This window comes from Neolamprologus brichardi, chromosome 13 (genome assembly GCF_056152115.1).
Source record: "Neolamprologus brichardi isolate AB-2024 chromosome 13, ASM5615211v1, whole genome shotgun sequence".
NCBI lineage: Eukaryota > Metazoa > Chordata > Actinopteri > Cichliformes > Cichlidae > Neolamprologus > Neolamprologus brichardi.
In genome coordinates, this window is record NC_142116.1 from 4,441,392 (window position 1) to 4,468,274 (window position 26,883).

The window sequence follows — 26,883 nt, forward strand, 5'->3', positions numbered from 1 at the left end:
TATTTTATTCTACATCTATCTTGGATATTTATTATTATTATTATTTTTTTTTACAGTGGATAATATCATCTAAAAGTTTGTTGTTGTTTTTTTACTTTGGACCAAAACGAGTTGACTGATGGACACTGCATTGCTTAAATGGCTAAAAAGACCAAGATAAGATCATTTATTTCCTTTTGCCTTAATGAGTCCATTATGCTCTCAAGTACTCACAGCAATTCTGGTAGAACATGTTACCCACGATCTCACGTCATGCCCCGCACGGAGGAACTCGACTGTTACGAGGGTAAAATGCAGGTGCTTGTACGCTGCAGATAACACAACAGTCTTTTCTGTCTCACCTTCACAGAACAGCAATGGACGGCTTCCAAGTGCATGAAAAAACTAACAAGAGGCTCTTTGTATGATGCGTGTGTGGTTTGTTCCACCTACAGTAGCCACCAAGTTTCCAGATGTCTCCACTGGGACACACTGTTTCCACTATGGCTGCCAGCACACGCACAAACATGCACTGATGTCATTGATGGTAAAGGATGGCGTTTTTTTGGAGTTGGGGGTAGAACATGTAAATGCTCCAGATCTGCAGAGAGCCAAAGGGGAGGAGACTTTTCTACATCCCCGTTCTTCCTTTTTTTTTTACTCTTAACTTCCCTCAGTACATACAAAATGATTTTATACGTGCTTCTATAATCAAACACCAAAACTATAACTTCACCACACATTAAATGTATTATTTAAACTCGTGCATTTTCCTCTTATATTTCACAAACTAATGAAATCTTTCATTGGAGGCAAAACTCTATGCAGTAAAACGTTAGCATCTCATTAAGATTTTCTTTTCTTGGTTTTTAAATGAAAAGATGCAGGCAGGTGACAAAATAAACGGAATAATTATTGTAGCAGCTTTATTAAATAAACATGTAACACCAGAACAGCTTCAGTGCAGCTTGGCATCAATTCTGTGGAGGCATAAAGAACAACTCGTCGTTTTGTGTTTCAGCGATGGCGGCGGTTTAAAATAAAATTGGTCCAAAATCTCCCACGGGTGTTCTGCTGCGCTGAGATCTGGCGATTGCGAAGGTCACGGCAGATGATTCACACCGTTTTCATCCTCATCCTCGTTTCCCATGGATGTCATCCTGAAAGAGACGACTCCCATCAGGGCAAAAATATTTCATTATGGAATAAATGTGATCCCTCAGAGCAGCTTTGCATCGATTTGCAGCAAACCTTCACTCTAGAGCACCCAAACCAAATGTAGCGTAACAGATTCACCAGATATCCTCCCTGCAGGGGGTTTCCCTTTAAGTTGTCATCTATCTGTATACAAGCATTCTAGGCCATGATAGATATACCTGCAAAACCTCAGTGCTAGTATTTTCCTCCACCATGCCTAAGCAGAGCACGGCTGCAGATTCCTACTCATGTTGCTAAATTGAGAAAAAGTTACGATGGAGGCCTGTTGTTGCCATCTTTGGTCACATGGTCTTTTTCCATCATAAAATCAATGCCATACTCTTATAACTTTCAAGCGTAACAGACCTCAAATAGCATTGATCCGGGGCTAAATGTGGCTTCTAGTGGAGAAGTGAAAGCTGTAAATTGAAGCAGCTCAAGTGAACATGTGAGATCAGGCCAGGCACATCTGCACTCTATGAACAGAATAATATCACGAGATTGGAAATAATTGAGTAAATTTACTATTTCAGTAAATATCAGATGTTGTTTCGGAAAACACTGCACCGACTTGGCTGCTCTTCCCCTCCTCATTTTCTCTCTAGCTCTTCACATCTGTCAATTAGTGATAATGGACCACATCGGCCAGGAGGAGACCACTCCCACACTCCCTCTCTATTCCCTCCCTCCTTGACACACAAACACACACACACATCCACTCTCTCTCTCCCTCTGTCTTTCTTTCTATCTCTCAGTCAGTAATAATGGAGCCCAGCAGTCCAAAGAAGATCCAGTTCGCTGTGCCTCCGCTGCAGGGACAGCTTGACCCACAGGCCGCCGAACATGTGAGTGTATCCGAGCATGTGTGGGCCAAAGAGTTTGGCTCGTGCATGTGAGAGCTGAATGGGGCTTTTATGTCCTGCGTGTGTTATCGGGAATTTTTCGGTGTGTGGGTGCAGAGCATGAGCGCAAGTCGGCATTATGAAAACGGCCGTTTGTGTATCTGGCTGACAGCATGTGTATTTAATGGGTACGCCGTGTTTGAGCTGCAGTGCATGTGACACTTTTAAGCGCTTTGTTTTCACATCTGTTGGTCAGGCGTTTAAGTGCAGGAGATTTATGTGACTTTGAATAAATGATATGAAGAATTACAGAAAAAAATACACACTGAAATACCATTTAAATAATTTAACAGTGACTTATTTACTTTACTTCCACAAACTTTTACATAGTGGATTTACTCCCATCTCTTCCAGGAATCAGAAATGCTTTTCCTTGTTTGTTTTACAAGTAGCTGATGGCGGAAATCCCAAGAAATCTTGCCCAGCTTTTCTTCTGGGTTACTCTGGTTCAAAGGCAGTCACGGTAAAATGGGATACTTCTCACTAACTGACCGTTTCCTCAATAAACGTGGAGAAGCCTGGCAGAGGCACATTTTTTCTTTAGCTGATCCTGAGTGGCTCTAAGAGGAAGAAGCATAAGCTGCTTTTACAAACAAGCTTAACCGGCATATATCAGGGAGTTGCTGCTCTTTGCTTTTTGCTGACATCTTTATGGACTGTTTGAGGAAGTTGGTGATGAACAGTGACTGATTAGGGCCCCCCCTGCATCTAATGTTGGGGGAGTGACTGCCTCGGAAAGTGTTAGCATTCCCACAAATCACGGATAAATCTCACAGATGGTTTTAAGAGATACCATCGCACCAACCTCTCCCTGTCAAATAAACAATGAATGACAGTGTGCATTTTTTACTACTGGCTATCATTCTTCTTCTTCTTTTTTCCCCCTGAAAAGCCACCTTCCAGTAAGGGTCAAGTGATCTTTTTAGTCATATAAGATTACAGTCTGAATGTCCTTACTGTATAGTGTTTACTTCAATGTGCAGTTGTACACCCACAGGCTGGTCCTGAGCCAGAAAACCCAGAAAACATGCACTGCAAGGGTTAGGGACTGTTGCCAAAGTGTCTGCACATTAAATCTTTGGGAATATAGACTAGGATGATCTGATATCATCGTGTTGGTGTTGTTCCCAGATCATCATGAAAATGTTGTTCCAGGTTCAACATTGCAAGTGACCAATCACATTATTGTGACGTTATTCTTTTGCGCACCAACCCATTCGTGCATTTATGAAATTCCAATGTTGCAAGGACAATATCAATTCTGCTTAGCGTTTATTAAAGGGTTAGGGTTAGGGTTAGGGTCCGTTGATCAGCGGTTTCTCGCAGCTTAAGTACAGTTTTTTGTTTTACGCCGGTTTTTCCCGAAGTCGCAAAAGTATGACATCACAACATTCTGATTGGTCACTTGCAATGTTGATCCTGGAACAACCTTTAGTATGATGATCTGGGAACAACACCAACACGAGGATATCAGATCGTGCATATAGACTACGAGTTGCATTTAAAAATTAGAAATTTGGATTTGAAATGTCCTCAATATTACACTCTTCCAAAGAATGAGGTAGAAAAATAAATATTAAGTCCGGCAGTTGTTAGTTTACTTTAGTTAGTTACTTTATCACAGCGTGGTTTGTGGGAAAGTTGTGCTTTTAAACCTTAAATCAAGTAATAAAAGTTTAAGTAGCAGACTGTATTTTTAATATGCACTGGGGATCATAAACCCATGAACCTCACCCTGCTAATAAGAGTACACTGTTACGTTTACACAGATGCACAGCGTTGTGTTTCTTTACACTGCGATAGTCGGGACAGTTTGTTCCAGCTGGTATTTTTCATAAAGGTTTATTTGGACAATGGACTGAAGTTGGTGTTCCCAAAGCCAACGAATGATTTCAAGGGTTAATGATGAAAATGTGTGTGTGTTTACCTCAGATCCGCCGCAGAAGACCGACTCCTGCCACTCTGCAGATCTACAGACAACCTGGCACAGGTGAGACACGGAAAGAGGAAGTGAGAAAGGGTGAGAGGTAGAGTGGGAGACGGGCTGCTGAAAAGCAGCAGCTGTAATGGAACCTTTATTAGATTACTTTTGGTAAGTGATCTGAGCGTTTAGAGCGGGCTGATGGATGCCTGCAGAGTGTGTGTTTGTGCTCTAAGCTGTTATAAATCCCTCTACACGGGAACCGACTGATTGAATAATCACGCTGATTCCATTCTGTGAGCTCAGCTCTGAGGCTGGTCCCATTACAACTGCACTGAGCTCTGCAGGCGCCCGGTGTGGTTTGAAGCTGCCATTTTGTCCATTTCTAAAGAAAGAAAAATCCCAAAAATGTTGCTTAAAAGGAAAAAAAAAAGCCAGAGAGCGAGACAGACAGAAACAACTTCAGTATCTTCGACACACAGAGAGAAATATTCTCAGCAGAGGGCAGCCACAAATCAGTTCACAGAATATCTCGATCTTGCTGTGCATGATTGGCTATGCTATGCACAAAAAGAATCTAAAACTCGTGATTTTCACGTCTTAGTTAAAGAAAGGACTGTTTTCATTTTTAAACCTTGGTTATTTTTCACTCCTTCCTCTTTATTTAGCAAATGACACTCAAAACGCAACAGTTTTGACCTAAATTATGACCTAAAACCACTTTAAATTTGTAGTTCTTCCTAATTTTCAGTCAGTACACCCGCCGGTCTGTAGGAGGAAAAGCAGCTGGCAGCTGTGAAAGCAAGAAGCAAGCACATGCTTTCAAATAAGGTCACTGGGACAGGAACTGCAGACCCAATGTTCTTAATTTGCTAATTAGTTTCAATATTTTTCTACTTTTTGAAATGATGGCAGATATTTTTCACATTAAGTTAAAAAAAACAAACATTACTGTGGCTGAGGTCTGCAAGCCAAAGTGTTCTTACGCAAGGCACCCGACCCTGAGTTACTCCTGAGGCATTCAGAGTGTCAATGTTAGATAGAAAACACTTCTGTGCTTGTATGAATGTGTGTGTGAATGGGTGAATTTGCCTTGTTACATAAGAACATCTTTAACGTTGAAAATCCCCCAGAGCCAAAGGTCTCTGTGCTCTCAGCTTACAAGTGGTGTTTTTGAAACACACAGACACACACGTTTTCATATCTTAGTGAGGACATCTCTTCGACATAATGCTTTCCGTAGCTGCTTACCCTAACCATCAACAATGAACGCCTAACCATAACCTAATTGTAACTCTGACACTAAAACCACATTTCGAGCCTCAAAAATGCCTTCGAACTCGTGAGGACGAGCATTTTGTCCCCATAGGTGACTGTTGGTCCCCACAAGTGTAGTAGGACGTCATCTGAAACATTCACACTGAGCTGAGGTTTTTGAATCTCACAATCTATTTTGGGTGTATTAATTTTGTATGTTTGGAATTTCTTCTTATTGGCAGCAGCTGCCAAAAGACAACAACCAATAATGGACGTATATAAGTCCAATATCTGTTACAGACAGTGTTGGGAAGGTTACTTTTAAAATGTATTCCATTACAGATTACAGAATACATGCCCCAAAATGTATTCTGTAACGTATTCCGTTACGTTACTCAATGAGAGTAACGTATTCTGAATACTTTGGATTACTTAATATATTATCATGCTGTTTACAACTACATGAATGTACTATTGCTGTGATTTATTACTGTTACTTTAGGTCCGCGGCTCCGAACCGTAGTAAAGGGACCTCTGGCTAATACGGTGGGTTCTGTGTCGGGCTCGTAGCCGAAAAATAGCTTTACTTTGTTGTCTGGGTCAACTTTGCTAGTGAGAGACAGAGAGAGGCGTTGAAAGGCTGCTCCAACAGAACTTATTGTTTTTGGAGGAAAACACGAACACGGTGTACAGTCGAGTCTTAATAGCTTACTTACAACTGGGCTCGTCAGGCTCTCTTCTTGGCTGCAGTGGTTATTATTATATTTACATGCTTCCAGCTCCTGTTTTTGCTCGATGACAGCTCGTACTTTTCCTTTTTCTCCCTCCCTCGCTCACAGACACATAACGTGTATGGCAGTCCATTCTCCCTGCAGCACGGACTACACTGCCTATGATGCTACATTCTTTAGAGCTATACCTGTAGCATTCTGCCTGTTAGCTTAGCACAACAACAACAGGCGCTCTCTCACCCAGGAAACACGCAGAGAGAGAGAGAGCGTCGCCCTGTAACCATGGCAACCGTAACGCTGCCGCCTGGAACAACAGAACGTAGCTGTCAAACAAAACCCAAACAGTCCTGACCCGCCACAATATGAAACAGGGAAGTACCGCCGTGTAATCCATTTATTTCAACAAAGTAACTGTATTCTAAATACCACCTTTTTAAACTGTAACTGTAACGGAATACAGTTACTCATATTTTGTATTTTAAATACGTGACAGCGGTACATGTATTCCGTTACTCCCCAACACTGGTTACAGATCTCAGGTTATCAGTTCCACAGCAAATTGTAGTTCATGCTGACTTAATCTCATCAACTCTCTAAATGTGTATTAATCTAAAGATTAAAAACATCCCGGGCTAATAACCTGTTTTATTTTTCAACGATGAAAATTTCAGCCTAAAGAAACTGAGAAGTTTTGGTGCAGATATTCATCTCTTAGCTGATGACATTTGTCAAGCAGCTGTTAAGACACTTGTTCCTTTGTTTAAGATAAGATAATCAATCACCTGCAGATGAAACATGGGCGCAGGGCCCTGAGGAGTCCCCGTTCCAGAGAATCTGAGAATCAGTGCTTGTTACAACTCCTGCACCATATCGAGGTCAGGTTACAAGCTGTGATGCACTGGTCAAACAATAAAGCTGTTCTTTATTCTGCAAGTGTTACTGGAGTCTTTTAGATGTTCTTCTCTGTGCACCATGAAAGTAGGTGAAGATGTGCCAGAAACCTCTGTTGCGTTTCTTTAATATTTGTTAGTGAGTAAACCAAGTGATTAAAAAAATGATACAAAGCCAAAAGACTCCAAAGGACTGCAAAATGAGACAGAAGCAAACTTCAAAAAGGGGGAAATGACTAGTATGAGATTCTAAACAGACCATAGAAGAAGTAAACACAAGAAATAAGCCTCTTTTCAGGAACCTGGGAGGAGTCAGGGCATTTCCGACACAGAAACCGGAGTCAAAAGGAATTCTGGAAGAATTATTTAACAGTGAATTATTTAACCCACAAGTTTCAGAAGAGTCACTAATATTTTATAAAAAATTTAGGAACTTTAGGAGTGGCGATTGCAGCCCTACTGTGTTTTCTCACAGACTTTTATACAGCCAGTCTTGTTTTTGCAAACAGAGAAATCGCCCCCTACTGGTCATTAATAGGGATGCAGGTTAAAAGCGCTGCGATCCAGAAGCTACTTTTGCACTTTCTGTGTTTATACCAAATCTGTCACAGTGGCCGTCGTAACAGTCAGGCCATAATTTAAGATCTGGATACTACATCCATCTTTTGTATACAGTCTGTGGTTTCAATGAGCACGAGGACGAGTAAGCAGCGGTGGCCACCCGGAGAAATAAAATGTTATTTTCTAAATTGCACACAGACCTGCAGCCCTGACACAGACTGAGGACAGAGATGGAGACCGCTGAGATGTAACACACATGTAGAAACAGTCGTTACTATTTTAGCAGAATAAACCTTTTCAGCCTTTATAAGGGCAGTGGAAACACAAGCAAACAGCAGAATAGGAACCTTTTAGCTTCTTGTAACAGGTTCCTGGCACTAAAAACTTTTGGTGCTTTGAGTGTGAATATGGCTGTTAAATCAAAGCAGACACAGAAATACAAAAAGCAGAGAAGTTGGAAGAATAACATGAAAAACTGCCAAGAGATGCAAATCGACCTAAACAAGATGCACAACAGAAACAGATGTAAAGAAATAAAAAAAAATACAGATCCCATTATTGACAAATAAAAATGATGCTTAAAAATGTATTATTTATACCATATTGATATTTGAACTCATCAATAATATCATAAGAGTAACTGTTCTTTTTGTTAATTTGTGATTTAAGTTTTATGTGTTTGCCGAAAATAAAGAATTAAATAAAATAACGAATTAATTTCTCTACAGATAAAATTTTCTATAGATAGCAATGACATGTTTTGACCACAGTAAAAATCTGACAGCCAATAGTTGCAGAAATATTAGAAAAAGATCCGAGCAGATGGTGAAGAAACAACCACAGAGACTCAAAACTGAATAGTTTTGCACCTTCGCACCTCCTCCCGTGTGGGTGTATTGTTACTGCATGCATACTGGGTGAGGGGCTTTTTACATGACCAGGGGCCTGTTCTCTCATAATCCCTCCATGCCTGTAAGGGCGATCAATACTGATTAACACGATCAGCACCAGTACATGTTGCACTGGGAAGCGTACAAACTGCAGCTGTGCTGTTTTCGAGGTGGATCACAGCATGGCTTCAGGCCACAGAGGAAGCCAAATTACTAAAAACCCACTACCCATTACCTATGTGGTGTGAACTAGCTGGCAGACCCCGCCCCCCATGAGAACTGTTAATGCCAGCATTCACACTACTGAGCTGGAAACCTGTTAATAAGAAAGCAAAGAAACAAAAGAAAGAGGTGAGGTTATGGCAAATGGATTTAAGAATAAAGCTCACTTTCTGTTGTTTTATCTCTCCTGCAGATGCTGGAGATCAGAACAATGCCAGTGGAGACTCACAGGTTTGTATATATAGTTGTAGATGCACACAGATACAGGGAAAAGAGAAACTCAGCAACAGGTAAACATTTGTCAGATGAAAATAATAATAATCTTCTCTGTATATGCAAAATTTAAAAAAAAAAAAAAAGACCTCCACAATGTTAGCGACTGAAAAAGTACTGCAAAACAACCTCAAGTTACATTTGTTTTTCACATGACTGTAATCAGTCTCATCTATGACAGAAATGCAAAATATCTTTAACCACTTAAGCCCCACGCCGGGGGGCAAAAAGGAGGAGATCACGTTTAATCGGTTATAACGCGGGTTGAGAAATATAAGTCCAGACATGTGTGGTATCCACAGAAACCTCAGAATCTCAGCTAAAATGTCATATAAACCATTTCTACAACCACCAAACACACCGAAAACAAGCCGTGATTAAACGAGCAGGTACGTAAATGCGCAAAAGTCCGCTAAACAAACAAAACCGAACCAGAAATTCTTCAGACTTTGTGTAACCGGCTAAAGATGGGCTGGTTAGCTTCCAGAGCTATCACTGACTCCACACACCAAGTTTCACCACGATCAGACCAAAATTCACTGAATGAGCCACCAAAGAAGACCACAAAAACACACAGCGGCGCAAATGCGCTAAGACAGAAATTGGCTTACCGTCCCGATTTTCTCAGTATTTTTGCCGGTAGCCGGTAGCCACGTGACTAACAGTAGTTGCCATGCCTACCTAACGCATCAGAGCAGTTTTCCGTCAACAACCTCCATTTTAGACCCACCTACAGAGACGTGACTGAATAGACGCCACATGCAGTAAATTTGGGCCCACGTGGGTTTTGGCATCGCAACGTCTGATTGGTTGAAGTGACGTGAACGTGGTGTCGTTACTATGAATCTATTGGCTCAAACATTAAAAAGAGGTGTCAATCAGGCAAATTGACCAAAAGAAACCAAAGTTACAGCCCCTCGGAGTTTAAAGGGCGAGAGGCCAATCAAACGCTCTATGCACAAAGGCCGTTGCCATGTAAATGTATGGTTAATTCTTCAAACATATATATTTTTTTTTAAAAAAAAGCATATTTAGGCCTGTTAATAAAATTGATTAATTTCTGCTCTTTAATACCTAAAAAAAATCAACTGGCATGGTGTCCAATTGTGCGCCAAAATTGGACATTTTTGTACAACGTCTGGATATTCATGTATTGACAGGGCTGTAATTTTTCACTGTTTCACTTTAGAAACATGAATCTTTGCACAGATGATGTTTATATGTCAGTTACTGAATTTCTGGAACCAAATGTGATCTGAGGCATATTTTTCAAAGGGTATATGCTAAAAATTAAAAACAATAATTAGGCGAGGATAAAATCTACTTACTTTTTCTGTGTTCCAGTCTCAGTAACTTTGACACAGTAATATGTGCTTCAATATTTACACCTCTGATGAAATTTCCCAAGTGTTAGCTTAATTTTGATACCAAGATTGTAAGGACAGAGTTTGTAATTGCAGAGAAATAATTAATTAAATTTGGGCATTACATTTTCGAGCAGGAAGCTCATAAACCCCCTTGGGGCTTAAGAGGTTAAGGTTTTCAGTCATTTTATGAAAAAAGGAATTTAAAAATACTAACTATAAAAATTAGACAATCTTTAATAAATCTAGAAAAAAAATCTAATTTTGATTTTGCATTACTGTATCAAACTATCACTTTAACATCATAGTGTAGATGAACTGGAGGCAACCACCCATTACAATGAAGTGATTATAATCAAGGTGTTTTTTTCATCCTTTTATAAACATATTCATGTTTCAAACCATTTGCCTGTTAGCCATGGTTCACTGCAAAAAATAATGTATTGATTATTGAATGAAAAACAATTATTGGAAGATTTTTATGATTAAAGATTCACAACAGCAGATAAATAGATATGTTTGGACTCCACTCAGTCATTTGACGGTTAGAGGAGAATTTTCCTTTTGAACTTTTGTCACAACTATGATTTTCTTTTCTTTTGCTCTGCAGGCATCAGAGTCCTCTCAGAGGAAGCAGAGCACCTATGCCCCACCCTCCATGAAAGGTAAATGCACAGCTGGTTCCAGCCTCGTCTCCATTTAATTAAAAAAACAAAACAAAAAAACAAAAAACAAACATCTACAATGTCTATAAAAAGCATAAAAGCTCAATTTTCCCTCAAGGAGAGGATTATGAGGATTTATGTGGTGCATCACAAGCCCAAGTGCTATCTATTCTTTTAAAAGCCACATTTTTCCTATAATTAAAACACCAACGAGATGCACCAGAAACAACAAAGACGCCAGAATGTGCATTAAAACAATAATGAAAAACATGTAGCATCACTGATACAAAAGTAAAGATTCTACATGTTTAAGGAGCTGCGACAGCGTTTGTCTTTGTCTATGAAAAGGCACAGAAACAGAAATAAAAGCATCTACTGTTGATGTTCTTTTATAAATCAATTACACATCTTTGACTCAGACGAGCTTAAAGTTCTGGATAATTAGCAACAGACTCTCTATTGTATCTCTTTGGCATCATCAGAATCAGTCTGATGTGATCAAGACCGAGCCGACAATCAGCATGTTGTTAGAAAATGTTATCCAACCAGCAATATTCAATAACTAACACATCATTTATAGTCAGAATAAAAGCTACAAACTTGTCCTTATGCATGTATTTTCATTCAGTCTATTGATTTTATTGATATGATTTTGATACGATACCTCTAATGTCTGCGATGTCATTGCTTGCAGCTGTGTACACACTAGTCTCTTCCCTCCTCTCTTAAGTTTCGTGGTATCTGTATGTTCTGCCTTTAAGATGGAAGCTCTGTTTGTTTTGCTTCACATATTTGTTGTTCTTAAGATTTCCTTTCTTTAGTCTGAGTTTTGGCTTTGTTTGTTCTTTAGCCTCTGGCCCTGTTTTTCCCAGCCTGTGATCTGATTTCCAGCTGGCAGCGTGACAGAGAGAAGATAGTCAGGGTTACTTCTAATAGCTCGTCTTTTTTCCTTTATTATCGCTCATATATATATATATCCTGCCACAGCGGTGGGTGTTTATATTAAAGGGAATCAGGCCAATGTTTTTTTTTTTTAAAAGAAGAATCCTCTGAGGGCTCATTTTCAGACAGCTTTTTCTAGTCTTGGTTCGGGATGAGAGCACATGTCCTCAGGAAGATGGACACAACTCTGGGCCTTCAAACTTCTACTTATGAGGAGAAGCCAATGACAAAATCTAGAGGAAGGGTGGCTTTAAAAGCAAAGAAAGGCAAAACAACCTGGTTCAGACAGAAGACGATGAAGTAAGGGCTCCAGCATACCATGAATAAAAATGATTCTGAACTGTTCATCATGTAATTCTAGAGTCCAAGATTACAAAATTATGAATGTGGAACTGAGCAGAAGAGGTCCTCTTTAAAGTATGGATGGATTAATAACCACTTATGTCAAATATAGTTCATAGAAATGCTGTACTCTAGGCCTAATCGGCTGTGAATAATGGTCTGATGAATACTTTGATCAGAAGCACAGATTTGCAGGGACTTAATTGTTTGAACAGATTCATTTGTCAACTCAGGCAGCGTCTCAGCTGTCGCCAGCAAAACGATGCAAAAAGCACCCGTCAGATGTCTTTTATCATGACTTTCCTGTAGCAGTTTTTGTCATTTTGTTATCGTCGCTGGAGCTGAATAATTGATGAAACTATTATAGAGATTCTACATGGAAAGCAGGAATCAGAGGAAGTGATGCAACTGCTGCAGAACAGGAGAGGCTGATTGAGAGAAAAGAGGGGAAAAAACACACATTTTTTTATATCCGGGGAGCACGGACAACTCTGCGAGGACGCAGAAAAAGGTTTGTGTTTTAAGGGGGAAATTATAAGGAGGAAAGAAGAAGAACACAGCACATATAAGTCTGTGCAGAGAGTGCAGCACTGACTTGATTCCGGGAAGTGGAGACTGTAAAAGCTTTTCTTTTATTGATCCCAGCTGAGTGAGTGTGTGTGTAAGACTAAGTGAAAGAGGGAGAGTGTGTGTGTGTGTGTGTGTGTGTGTGTGTGTGTGGCTAATAGTCTCTTGAGTAACTGCCTATGCACTAAATCCATAGCAAGCATTTACATTTTGTTGGATAAGGAAAAAACTTTTATTTATAAATCTACTGTCCCAGCGCGGTGTTTCATATTTTCTCTCACTGTCATACTTTTTTTTTTTAATATTATATTTCATTAAAGCCGCATCAGGCTCACACTGTTGACAAAACAAAAACCTTAATTCAAACAATAAACAATTTTTATCATTTTTAAATACACATTATAGTTTTAGTCTTCACTTTCTCAGGGTTCATCATTATTATTATTGTTATTATTATTAATATACTTTTATGTTTTTAAGTTTAGTTCCAACTATATTAACCTTGATCTGTGTGTGATTCAATATTATATTTGACAAACTTAAAAAATACAAAAGTTCTTCCTTAAGAGCCTAAACTTTTACAGTAAATCAGCAACTGCTAAAAATCTACAAGTGATAGTTTAAGGAGCTTGAAAAGAAAAAGCGTATTTTTTAGGTTTCTTGAAGACTTTTACCTCTCACCCGAGAAGCTTCTTCAAATCTGAGAGCAATTGGTGGAGAGCCCCAGATTTTAAGACCTATGCGAGTGTTCCCAGGAGGGTCTACCTAATCACATGAGCCAAGGTGTGAAAATGGGTGTGGGTCACAATCAGCCAGGGTTTCGGATGAACCCACTGTGAAATCTAGCCCCACCCTATCATGTGACTTCCTGAGGTCAAAAAGCCCAGGATGTGATTTGGCTTTAAGGCATCTGGGAAGGGATTTCGAAACTGGATTATAGATGGCAGACAGTTGGTGTCGTAAACCACCGCCTCTGTTCAAAGATGGTCGTTCACAGTGGACATAGATGCTTCTTCCACTCCTCTCTCAAACCATCTCTCTTCTCTGTCCAAAATGTGAACATCCTCGAAAGAGTGACCTTAGTCCTTTAGATGCAGATGACTCTCTACCAATTGCTCTTAGAACTAGAGAAGCTTCTCGGATGAGAGGTTAAACATCTTCAAGAAACCTAAAAAGGTCCAGATGCTTTTGTTTCCAAGCTCCTTAGACTACATTCAACTGGATGACTGAGAACCTTCACAGACTTCTTCTACAAATGATACATATTCCTCTGGTTTAACTTTGATGTTACTAGAAGCCCAATCTGTTTTGTACAGAGCCCCGCAGGGGACATGGGAGAAAAAAAATTAAGACGGACTTTTGCGAGATCTCGCAAAACAAACTCGGGATCTCGCAAAAGTTTTAGCCGCATTCTTCGGAGGCCGCCAGCTCGAAGCCGACCGGGAGGTCGAGACACGATGTGCCGGGAAAGTGGTGTTCCTCCCGGCTGTAGTAGGTCTCGACCTCCCGTTAGCTTCGAGCTAGTGGGTGTCAGATCTCCGAAAACGTCGGAGCACTTTTGCAAATATGTGATGTCTTGTAAACCGAGCAGGTATCTGACGTTTACACAACTACAAATATCTTAAAAGTGTATTGTGTGACCCAGAAAGAGTAATATTACAACTAAGTAGCTGCCGCCATTGTTGGAAGTCAACTTTTGCAAGATCTCGCAAAAGTTTTGCGAGATCCCGAGTTTGTTTTGCGAGATCTCGCAAAAGTTTTGCAAGATCCCGAGTTTGTTTTGCGAGATCTCGCAAAAGTTTTGTGAGATCCCGAGTTTGTTTTCCGAGATCTCGCAAAAGTCCGTCTTAATTTTTTTTTCTCCCATGTCCCCTGCGGGGCTCCGTAGTTTTGCTCTCCTTCAGTTTAACTTTTTGGTTTTCTAATTTGGTCCCTTTCATTTTCATTCTACAAATTCCTTTTTACTTTTGCTATCTTGAGCCGTTCCAGCGCTAAAGTGATGTGCCTGTAGTTGAAGTGTGTCTCCACTAGAGGTGCTTTTCTCTCCTCAGAGCTTCAGCTGGGGGTGGAGCAACACCTTCTGGAGGCAGGGCTCTGTGAGACAGACAGCGAGCTCAGCCCAGTCACAGCAGAGCTCTATGTTACCGCAATGTGGGGTAATCACAATGGGCCAGAGGAAGCCAATGGGAATGAGGCGAGTCTGCTGTTAGCCAATCAAGAGAGAGAAGTGGCAGAGAGCAACAGTTCAGGGGGTAAAATATTTTTAGCTGGACATACATAACACCAACTGGTCAGCAGTGTACTCCAAAAACCCCCAAACCAATCACTTTTGTCTAGTTGTAACACAATAATGACTTACTTTGACTTCAAAGTCAGCTAGTTTAGTGACGTCCATGCCAACTAAATGTTGGCAGAGTAAAATTGAAACCCAAAACACAGCTCTCATGCCATAATCTGACTTTTTGGAGTAAACAGTTGGCCTCACACACACACGCACACAGACACACACATGTTCATTTCAAGACTAAATTATAATATTGTGAAGTTGCCAGCAGCAAAAGCCAGATTAAGTTGCATGCAAGTACTGCAGATAAAGTGTCATAAAATAAAATAACAAGAAACAAAATTATATTTGCATTTATGCACCGTATTACCTTTTGCAGACCTTTTGCAGACATGCTTGTGCAGTCCTCTAAAAGACCTAACATTAAATAGCCCATCAGTGATGATGCTATTTAAATTGCTAACCTGAACACTTTCCACTGTTTTTAATGCTCACTTCACTACAAAGTAATTGTTTGTTATGACTTTTGTACCTTCAGGTGTAGAGATATTAAACAGCACAAACATTTGGCCAACACCGGTGAAGAAAGTTGTGTCACTTGAACCCGTGCAGATCTACCTATGCTTGCATACGCAGAAACTATATCATAGTACTGCATTGAATATAATAATAGGTATGGGCCTACAGGCCAGGAGATCCATGTTATTTTCCTTTCTAAATTAGGACCCATGTATTCAGGCCTGGCCAGACACTTGTGAGGAAGCTCCCCTCCAAGGTCAGGCTGAAGGGGGTTATTATCTTGTGAGCAAGCATGACCCATTATCCTCAGGAGATCCTCCAGGGGCCACAGACAGCATAGTTAGAAAAGGGGGGGGATTCATGCTGAAAGCAGACCGTCGAAGTGCCTTTTTTAATAAGAGTGGCGCCTCCTGCCTTGGAGAGAAGACTCAGGTATAGCTGGAGAGATTACCTGTCCCAGCAGAAAGGCCACAGGATCCACTATGAGGAATATTACAGTGTTGGAGAAAGACATTTACAGTACTGTGCACTAAAGTACACTGAAACTGAACCTTGGATAGACGATAATGAGTGCATAGATGCAGTGCAAACAGTTTACTGATTAGCCCAAGGACAATATTTCCATAAAACAAACTATAACGGGATGTAGTTGCATCGAGTTTGCTCATTAAAATAATAAACGAGCTCACAGTTAGCCAGTGCAAAAACATTTCAAAGTCGTCTTTGCACTCAGCTTTAAGTCTTCTCTCCTTCCTGTATAGCCATGAAATTAACTGTTGTTCAGGATTTATTAGCGGAGTTTTACTTCTGACAGCAGAGTTATGCAGACACACCAGCGTATAAATTCAAACGACATCGATCACCACGGCAAAGATTCAATGCAGTACTATAAATTAAGCTCTAGTCTCTCAGCTGCCTGCTCTTATCAGCCACCGCAGCCTAGTCCTGAGAAAACCACCTCCCAGCAACGCACAGCAAACAGAAAGTCAGATACGAGCAGGTGAGGAAAGCTGAACATCAGCAGCTAAAGCAGCAGATATTTTTCTTAGCTTAGTTTATTAGAAAAGAAGAACTGCGACTGTAAACAGCTGCTGCTTTTACTCGAATCCTGAGTGTCCAAAATCTGCTATTTCTCTAAAATAACCACTGATGCACATACTCTAACCTTCACTGCATGCTCACATTTCCATACTAACAGTCTGTGATTTGAAATTTGTTGAGAAGAGACTACTAACAGCACAACTCCTGTGTCTCCCTCTCTTATCTTCCTGTGGCTTTGCATGATATTCCACTCTTCTGCCTTCTTCCATCCTTCCTCTTCTCTTCCCATTTCTCAGATTTGTCATGTGACCACAAAAAGGAAGTGTCCAGTCCGGACTCTGTCTCCCGATAGCCGCCTTTCATCTCCTCGTCTCTCAGTAACTGACTTTCCCCTTCATCTTTCTCACTGGTGTTCATCACATCCTATTAACACTCTGCTTCACTCTTATGCTACACCTATATGCAGTATGATTTGATTTGGTAGCAGCTCTCATGCGCTTTCATGCGCACACACATGCACATAAAAGATTTTAGCTGGATGTATCAACTTTACAAACTTTGGCTGTAAAAATAAAGATTATATTCAAGCACGTCTTTGTCCTACTTTCTCAAAGCCGTTTAAAAAAACGTACGTTTAGGCTGAAACATTTTTGCATTTGGGGTTTGGCTTCATGTTGAGTCATGTTGTTTATCCTGTCCTATGTCCTATTCCTCCTTTAAACATGAAGCCATGTGGGATAGAGCAGAGCAGACTGAGACAACCATTAAGAGATTAAAGCATTTATATCCGCAGCGACGTGGCTATCTGGAGATCAGCATCTGCACATCACTGCATTAACATGTGGAGTTGTAAAGGAGTGCTTGGTTTATGCAGCACGAGTCTTGGTGTTTTTAAATCCCAAGGCCGTGAGAGGGGGGAAATAAAAACAATCCACAGACAGGATGTGCTGTGAGAAGAAGTGGCTTTACTATCACAGGTGGTTAAATGCATCGTTATCTGGTTTATCTTTGAATCCTGCTTAAAACTGCCAAAAGTGGCAAAAGTTCAGGTTAGGCAGCTTAAAACTGCCTTCATAATGCAAAACTGAGTTAGGAGTTTTAGTTCGAAAGTCAAAATTTCCAGAAAACCTGACATTTTGACTCATGAATGGAAAAAAAGAACAAGAGAAAAAAAGGACTTTTTATATATAAATACTTATAATAATGTCACACTATTAAGAATTATACAGTATTATAAGTACAGATTAGGGGTGCAACAATAGTCATATCAATATTGAACCGTTCGATACAGTGCTTTCGGTTTGGTATGCATATGTATCAAACAATACAAAATTTTTAATTTATTTTATCAACTTTCCTTCTGACGATGCTGTCTGTGTTGAGCGCTCAGTGGATCTGCGCTCGACAGTGCAGCCTAGGCGGAGTAGTCGAATGCAGATTCACTGAGCGCAGGACAAGCTAGCGAGACAGAAGCTAAGCTGTAGTTGTAACATGGCAAATTGAACCTCCCCACCCTCATTCACATCTGCCGTTTGGAACTATTTTGGTTTTCATGTGACGTATGACCCTGGAGGTAAGCTCGTCATGGACAAAAGTAAAACAGTATGTCGGATGTGCCACGCAATGCTCAATTACATTGGTGGGAACTAGTGCGTTAGCTAGTTAGCTCTTAACGTATTGGCCGTCCAGCCCCACGCACGGGGCAATCGGAGGTAGCTGTTAAGGGAGATTTGCCGTGTTGTGGCGTTAACGTCATTTCAGATTAACGCTGACAGCACTAGTGGGAACACAACGAATATGACTGCACATTTACTCCGACATCATCCTCGTGCAAAGACAAGCGGAAACAGACAAAAACAACAAGCACGCATGCTACAAACTTTACCCGAGTCATTTAGACAGCCGTTAGCACATGATTCTCCTTATGGGGACCTGATATGTTTAATATGCTGCTGAGAATATAGCCCAGAAGAAGCGTATAGTATAGCTTTTATTTTGGAAAGAGCCATTTCTCTGTAATAAACTCTCTTTTCCAAAGATGAGGGATTTCTCAATCAGATAGATTTATTATTTTATCCCTTTGTTGTTTCAGCAACATTAAATTTAAAAACTGTACTTTTGACTTAAAATATATATTTATAATTTTAATAAATGACAAATTAAAAAGGCATGAACATTTTTTTTGCATCGAAAAAATATCGAACCGTGACACCAAAGTATCGAACCGAACCGTGAATTTTGTGTATCATTGCACCCCTAGTACAGATATATCATTATGACAATGGTTATGATTATTATTAGCAGTGATGCCTTTACATGGTGTAACAGTAACAGATTGATAAACAAATCTGTATTTATAAATGGGAATACTGAGGAGGACTATGATAACTGTATGGGATCAGCAAGCTCTACCAAATACTTTTGTGTGTTCATTATTTAAATTTTTTGTCCTCCAGTTAATGAGAATTAGGAGAAAAACTCGAAGGTCTTCATCAATTACTGTGATCTCACCAGGTTAACTCTTTCCTTGCACTTCTGATTCATGGACATAATGGCAAAATTCATATTTTCCACTTTTAAAAATCTAAGAATTCCCATTTGGTGTTCGGAAAGGTTGATGGTGGAACAAATCACTTCACCTCTCACAAAAACAGCCCAATGCTGCACACGCATCTCAGATTTTCACACTTCATTTGTGTTATTAATACATCGTTAGGTGGTTGCTAGGCGGATAAGTAGTAGTCAAATAGTTAGTCAAATAGTTAACGTCACGATCTATTGTGTATATAAAAGGCTTGTTGATATAAGTGCATGTTACAGTCATGCAATTAAAATCATAATATGCTTTTAGAAGGTGTTATAGGAGCACGAGCTACAAATGTGTCATTTTGGGAAGCATGATGATGTCATCATATGAGGTGGAAGATGTACCTGTGTGACAGACCATGTAGGAGGAGTTTACAAACAGATTTTTGTATCATTGTAAGACCTTTTTTTTTTTTTAATGTACTAACTTTTTTGGAGGCACTGACCACAGCGTCTGTCACGTTTTTAAAACCTGGTTTCTTGGTTACTGTTGCAAAGCTTTATCTAGAAAAAGTACGTGTCACAGATGTTTCTGATTACTACAGAAACCCAACACATTATCTACAAACTTGTGCTGACAATTCATGTCCATGAACACAAATAACTATTTCAGATTCTGCGTGGACAGCAGGGTGTTTCATTATAAGCCATAATTGCAGTGTCATTATCTTTCCTGCTCTCACCTGTAGTTTGGTTTGGTCATCTCTCCGTGCTTCTCTTTCTCGCTCTGTCTCCTCACCTTCCAGCTGCAGCTGACAGCTGCCCCTCCTGATTCTTCCAGAGGTCTCTTCCTGTTCTGGGCAAACATTTCAACTCTGAATAACCATCAGCTGACCAACTTTTCTCAAAGTTTATCTTGGTTGATTTACAGTTCAAAATAAAAGTCAGACATGTGACCTTACAGCTGGCTCAGTGTCATTTAAACCACTGCCTTGATAAGACTAACAAGAATTAATTTATATTATTATTCTATTGATTTGAGAAAAAAATATTTTGAAATGAGAGAAGAGTAAAAATGCTAAGAAATAAACATAAAAGTCTGACTGAGCTCTTACTCTGATTTCAGTTTCTAATCTCACAATTAAAGGCTCGCTTCACACGTCCATGATGCTGACACATTTCATTATGCAACAAATGAGGAAAGACTGTAAAGAAGCTACACGTATGAGCTACACGCATTTACCGTCTGATACGATAAGGCTGTAGTTGTGTTTGGATGTTTACCTCTCATTTTCCAGTGTAGTACAGTGTTCTCCTTTAATGACTTCTAACTGCTAGAAAACTAAAAGTTGGATGCTGCCCATCAAACCGAAACTCTTGTACTCATGCAGTTCATGGAGGAGTCGGGTGGGAGCTTACAGGGCTGAGGAATAACTGCATAACAGGCATGAAAAAATAGTTTAAACAGAGTAAATATCAGTAAATACTTGGACATCTTTGCCTTTTTGATCCACTAAGGGAGATCGTGGCTCAAGAGTTGGGAGTTTGCCTTGTAATCGGAAGGTTGCCGGTTCGAGCCCCGGCTTGGACAGTCTCGGTCGTTGTGTCCTTGGGCAAGACACTTCACCCGTTGCCTACTGGTGGTGGTCAGAGGGCCCGGTGGCGCCAGTATCTGGCAGCCTCGCCTCTGTCAGTGCGCCCCAGGGTGGCTGTGGCTACAATGTAGCTTGCTGTCACCAGTGTGCGTGAATGGGTGGATGACTGGGTGTGTAAAGCGCTTTGGGGTCCTTAGGGATTAGTAAAGCACTATACAAATACAGGCTATTTACCATTTTTAAATATGTTTCTGAGTCATTTGTGCTACAGAACATGAATGTATTTCAGAAGCCAAAGACAATAATATTGTAAAGCTGTCGTTCATTAAGTATTTATTATATAAAGCTTCTCTTGTTTTGTCAAAACACGAGCTTCTCTAGTGTTTTGACAACACGACAGAAAGCTTTTACAAAGATTGAAGTGCTACACTCAAGTTAATTATATGACAATATTATGATCATGTAATGGTTTCTTTTCATTGCGTAGGTAATTAAATGCATACACCTTCAAGGTGTATGAGAATCATTCGAATACAGTAGAAACTGAAATTCACTCAGCAGACTTTGGTACATTTGTCGCGTGTGTCTGTGCAGGTAAGCTGGAAAGCTCTGTGCCAGAGGAAGAGGAGGAAGGCAGCGCTCAGGACGACTAGTCCAGCAGAGAAACCTCAGCACTGAACAGGCGGCCAAATTTATTTGTGGATATTCTGGACAAACCCCAAGACGGATTCAAACATCCATCTCCATCCAAGTCAAGCAGCTACTGTGCATGTCCGGGCTTGTTGGGAAAGCTGACCTGCGGGGAGGTTATAGAAAAGCTCAGTTAAGGTTTTAATCACAGTAGGTAAAGAAACGTGTTCAACCAGCATCTTCACTTTAAACAAAAGGGGAACAGCCCAGCTGACAGTCACCTGACCACAACTAACACCCAAATACATAACAATTAAAATGAGCTCAGATTTAGTTCATAAATAAGGGCAGAAATGTTTTTTCCTTAAACAAAATTGATTTAAAAAGAACCTTAAACTGTCCCAGATGACTTTTAAATGCTTCTGGTGGGAAACTAAACATTATCATCTCAAGCTTGTCTTAATATATGGAGGAAAATTGTTTATACAATTGTTTGTTTATACATTTTATATCAAGTTTTTAAATATCAAGGAGGAAATGAATCTAGGTACATTTAATTCTACCTACATTACATTAGCTACATTGGATAGCAACTAGATATAAGATGGGATCTAATACATAGTTGGCAAATTTCAAAAATATAGAATAAATGAAAATGTAGCAAAAATGTTATCATCCAACCTCTCTTCTACGTGATTAGGAGGATTTTCAAATATGTATTTATACATGTATTAATTTTAATTTGTATACATTTCCCACCAGAAGTTTTCAAAATGTCCACAGTGAGATTGCAGCTTGTTGGCAGAGCATATCTTATCTGATCGAAGGTTGCATTGATTGTCGGGTTGACCCTAAAGCTTTATAAAACATCCTTCAAACATTCTGTCATCTAACTGGAAAAGCACAAATATTACTGGCTACACTCAGGTGCAAAGGTCATTGTCCCTCCCCCTTCTTTTTGTGTCTTATTAAACTGCACACCATATAAAAGTTCTGTTGTGTTGCATTTAATTTTAAAAGTGTTCTTGAGATTTGATTCCAGCAGTTTGTTGCTGACATTAGAAATGTCAACTTATTATAGCTTCTCATCATTTTACTCACTGAATGGTTTCAAAAATCTGCATCCAAGCACTGGAAACTGCAACTTTAATTTGCTGCAATTCTGCATCATGATGCATTTGTCTACATCTACTTTTGTTTTTCTTCAAATAAACTGGATTTGATGAGGAATTACTAAATGTATCACGTATTATTATTATAATGGATTACTTTGAAGATGAGTTATGTTTTTTATTACCATATGTTGTTCTTCTGCGTACGTGATCGGCATCACTTATAAATAACTGCAATAACTTGTCAAATTTGACAACATATATGCTACACCCTCAGCCACCAGGAATTTACTGTATACTTTTTGTCTTCATCTTGGATGCCCCCTGGTGGCTTTTCTATGACACTGCAAGGCTACCAAAGTAGTTTTGTTAGGAATGCCATAAAATCTTGAATAATTGAATAAAATAACAAAAAGTAACAAAAAGAAACATCTTATTATTGATTTTTTGTAACAGTTGTTTACTTGTAGATCATTGCAGGAGTCCTGAGTAGATTGGTTAAAGTCTAACTTGTCACCTGACTGTGAATTACCCTTGTGTGTTCATATTTACCGGTTTTTACCTCATTCATCGCAGGTAGTGGCACACACTCAGAGTTCAGGTCTGACACAGCCCTAAAGTTTATTTTATTCATGTCATTTTAAGTTACAAGTTGGAATCAGAAACACAAAAAAAAGAGAAGAAAAAAAAAAGTTATAAAGTAAAACAGCAACCATTCCACATCAAATGGCAGAATGTGTCCACGGATCTGTCCTTACAAGCTCATAATGCAAACTACCGACTCGCCACAGAAGAAACACCTCTTTGAACATTTTCCTGTGTTCCTGCTACATTCTGTAAATATGACTTCACTTTGCAGCCACTTGCAGAATAACTCCAGCAGTGGTTAAAAGTCATGAGTAGTATGCAGAATGACCTTCAGACAGAGCCCTGGGGTTAGTATTACACTAGCAAAGGGCTAACTTAAGGAGAGTAAGGTTTGTGTCTCATTACGTAGCCCCTGCTGTGCTCTGATTGAGGAAGAAAATAAAAATCAGACTGCACTTTGTAAAAGTTGTCCATCTGTCCTTTAAGGTCCCACACAACCGTCGCAAATATGTAAGAGTCATTGGTGGATGCCCCTTCGACCAGAATTTGCAAATCCAGTGAAAGCGGCACTGAGGGTGAATAATAATTGTTTGTTTTTTTATTCTTATTGCAGCTCCAGTTCATCTTATGTTTTTTTTATTAGTGTTAGGTGGTTAAAATGACCTTAGTATTAAAGTTAAACAGTTATATAACTGGACTATAGATGGTCAGCTATCATCAGCTGCTGCTAAGGTGCCTTTGAGTAAGGCGTGCTTCCCCCAGCTGCTTCAGTAGGGCTTCAAAAGAACAACGAAGCTCCTTTCCAGGAGCCACGAGTGGACTCGTTCTGATTAGGGGTTATTTTGTAGTTTTACTCTACCGCAGACAACATGTAGCACCTACTGCAGCGTAAGTCAGGGGAGCTGAGGGGAATACTTGCAAGTGTTTTCTTTTGCTTGTTCCCACTGTAAGAGTTTAACAGAGCTGCCGCAGAGCTGGCGTCAAACACTGAAAACGCCCCCAAAAAATGGCATTTCTCACCACTTGTCAACACTCCAATCCTTCCAAGCCCTGATACACACTTTTCTTTTGTTTAGTGTCAACACATTTGGCAAATCGTCATTGTCGTCGTCATAAAAGTAACAAAACATAAACATTAAAAACAGACAGCTTCACATCAAAGTAGAATACAGATATTATATCTTTACCCACAAAATGTTCATGTTACGACTAGCTAGAAAAAAAAGAAAGAAAACATCACCATGTTATACAAGTGTGTGTCTGTCTGAATGTGTGTGTGTGTGTGTGTGTGTGTGTGTGTGTGTGTGTGTTTGTTTGTTTGCTAGGAAATGGTTGAAGATTAGTGTTTGGAACCGTAGATCTGCTCGGGATTGTTTATCTGTACGCGTGTGTAAACTCAGATTAACGAGCAACGTGTCTTTCAGTATCAACACAGGAATCCTCACCCCGCATCCATAAAAGAAATATAATAATAATAATAATAAACCCCACAAAAACATCAGAATCATTTGCATTCTCAAAGTAAGCATCCAAAAATCCATCACCACATAGTAGTTATCAGCTGGCCACTAAAGTTCTCAAAACTTTCATTGCAAAATTAAAAAAACAAACAAAAAAAACAAAACAAAGGAGAAAAAAAATATTTTAGTGTCAACTATATATATATACTATATATTTATACTTTTGTTCTTTTATACCAACCAAACATTATGTATTTTTTGTGTTGCTATGGTCGTGGTCCCTGGCAACATCATGGAAACGGTACGATTAAAATAAAGACACTGATCCCCCAACTTCATCCAGCTCGTGTGTTTCTGTTCATATGTTGTGTTTTTTCCCTCTTTTTAATTCGAGCGCTTGTGTTTCGTACGCTCTTCTTATATTTTGAGTGGATTTGTTTTAAATGCTACTCGTTTAGTGTTAAATGCCGACAGTGTTGCTTTTTTGTCCGAACACGCTGAGGCTTTGTAGGCATAGATTAGTGTGTTTAGTTTGGATTTAGTGTAGTCTGGTAGTGTGTATTTGTTTTGTTTGTACCCCCATTCAATAGCAGACTATAAGGTATGCCTTTGTGTGGTTAGTGTCTGTGTGTGTGTCTATGCATTAGCGCTGATGCTCTGTTTGTAGACGGCGTGGTAGGCGTTTCGCAACAGGACGTAAGGGAAACAGGACTCCAGCAGGTCCATGGTGAGGAAGGGAGACTCCTGCACAATCTGAAGCAGAAATGAAATGCAGAACAGCTCTTAGACGATTGTAAATATACGGTAATACTCAGAAGTAAACTTGAATGTTAAAAATAGTTCTGCACTTTTTCACATCCTGATATAGCTTTGATAGTTGCTTTTTAGGATGTTTTACTTTTAAAAGAGGAACAAGCCTCAACAGATAAAGCCTCCTGTACGTAGTTTTCTTACCATGTCCAGCAGCAGGTAGACAGATTCTCTGTTACGTGTCGTCATCTTGTCCGTTTCCTGACCGATCTTCAGCAGGCTGGATGAGGCCAGCTACACAGAAACATGTTACAGACTGATGTTAAGAGTCTCTCGAGTCAAGCTTCGGTTTTGTTTTCGTATCAGTTTTAACTAAACGTTAGAATTTCTTGACAAAAAATGGGAAATTACACACCATTTCCAAATTTATCAAAGAAAATCTGACTTAACTGCATAATTACTGGAGCTTCAAAGTCATGTAAGCACTTCATGACTGCTTGTCTACTCTGTACTTCTTATAACACAGACTGTTGGTAATAATGAGCCACAATTGACTATGTGCACGTTAGCATATACTACTTCCGGTGCGGAAACTCCTGTGGGGAGCTTTGTTTCCGGTGTCCTATTTGCGCCCTGTTTACGGTCCAAAACAAGTTAAGCAAATGAATGAATCAAGCGGCGATTTACACTTCTACAGATGTCTCGGGCATTTACCCAATATATCTGTAAATGATGTTCATCGACTTGTCGATATTTTTTCCCGGCGCCTCAGAGCAAAAGAGAAAATGGATTCAAATGTTATATTTCTCAGCTGTCCCTCGTTTATCGCGGGTGTTATGTTCTAAAAATAACCAGCGATAGAAATCAAGTAGCCAATTTTATTTTTTGACGGTGCAAAACGTTTCGTGGACATACAGCACTGCACTTCAGAGTCACACTGCTAGCGATCGATGCAGCGATTCTGTACTGTACAGGAGAGACGTCACGGAGGAGATCGTCTGCAGCGATCAGGACGCAGGACACAATGTGATGTAAAATAAGCATGAAAACTTGCACTAAATCTGTGAAACAGTGAGGTGAACGATGAACCGCGTTATAGCGAGGGACCGCTGTAATTTTGAAGGTAAGTCACAACATACCCTTCGTACATACTAATGTGTAGAAACCCTTACCAGCAATCGTTCATTTTTTGTGTGGCTTTTTTTCACGGTTTGTTAACATGCTGTGTAGGTGTGTACTTGACTAGCTGATATCGACATAACGGGAAACATCTGGTTTGACTATTCTTCACCTGTAGTTTGAATGCTGAACATTTGCCTGTTTAAATCATAAGACCAGTCACTGTACAGAGATGTGCTTCTGAATGTGGACGATGTGTCTTCTGCTGCAGTTCTGCTTGTGTTGAGTGATGTAAACAACTGATCGATCTAAACTCTTTAAACGTCAAAATTGATCATTAGATTTTTTATGACACAACAGTGGTGAGTGTTCCCACCTTCTGCTCTTTGTAACTTAACGCGATCGTTCCGTTTTCGAGTTTTGGACATCAATTTTGGAGTATATCTTCGCAGTAGCGATTGACCGCAAAGTAAAGCTACCGGAAATGTACAACCCCACATCCGGTCTCAAACCAGGAAGTTAGCATTTTCTTGTTGCACAGGGTCAATACAAAGTC

General features: G+C 39.8%; 2 protein-coding genes across 5 annotated transcripts in view; one reads left to right on the forward strand and one right to left on the reverse strand.

The window, feature by feature from the left end:
- Window positions 1-1,864: 1,864 nt before the first annotated feature.
- Window positions 1,865-17,345, forward strand: LOC148099890 (protein phosphatase 1 regulatory subunit 1A-like). The gene is made up of 6 exons (XM_087850002.1): window positions 1,865-2,021; window positions 4,011-4,068; window positions 8,744-8,781; window positions 10,798-10,852; window positions 14,755-14,955; window positions 16,844-17,345. The coding sequence occupies exons 1-6, from the start codon at window positions 1,941-1,943 to the stop codon at window positions 16,897-16,899; spliced, it is 489 nt and encodes a 162-aa protein (XP_087706128.1). The 5' UTR covers window positions 1,865-1,940; the 3' UTR covers window positions 16,900-17,345.
- Window positions 17,346-22,932: 5,587 nt separating this feature from the next.
- The window catches only part of nckap1 (NCK-associated protein 1), a 43,860-nt gene continuing 39,909 nt past the window's right edge, over window positions 22,933-26,883 (reverse strand). For all 4 annotated transcript variants that reach the window (XM_087849999.1, XM_087849998.1, XM_087849997.1 and 1 more), the window contains 2 exons: window positions 25,413-25,502; window positions 22,933-25,211 (listed from right to left, as the gene is read on the reverse strand). In XM_087849999.1, the coding sequence (XP_087706125.1) occupies window positions 25,095-25,211; window positions 25,413-25,502 (207 nt within the window). In that variant the 3' untranslated portion in view covers window positions 22,933-25,094. The remainder of the gene's footprint in view (window positions 25,212-25,412; window positions 25,503-26,883) is intronic.

What these genes read in the sequence shown, in the direction of transcription:
- LOC148099890 (XM_087850002.1), top strand. Translation starts at nt 1,941, where the DNA reads ATGGAGCCCAGCAGTCCAAAGAAGATCCAGTTCGCTGTGCCTCCGCTG. An exon ending in ACCCACAGGCCGCCGAACAT is followed by an intron (nt 2,022 to 4,010) that starts GTGAGTGTATCC and finishes TGTTTACCTCAG; the next exon opens with ATCCGCCGCAGAAGACCGAC. An exon ending in ATGCCAGTGGAGACTCACAG is followed by an intron (nt 8,782 to 10,797) that starts GTTTGTATATAT and finishes TTTGCTCTGCAG; the next exon opens with GCATCAGAGTCCTCTCAGAG.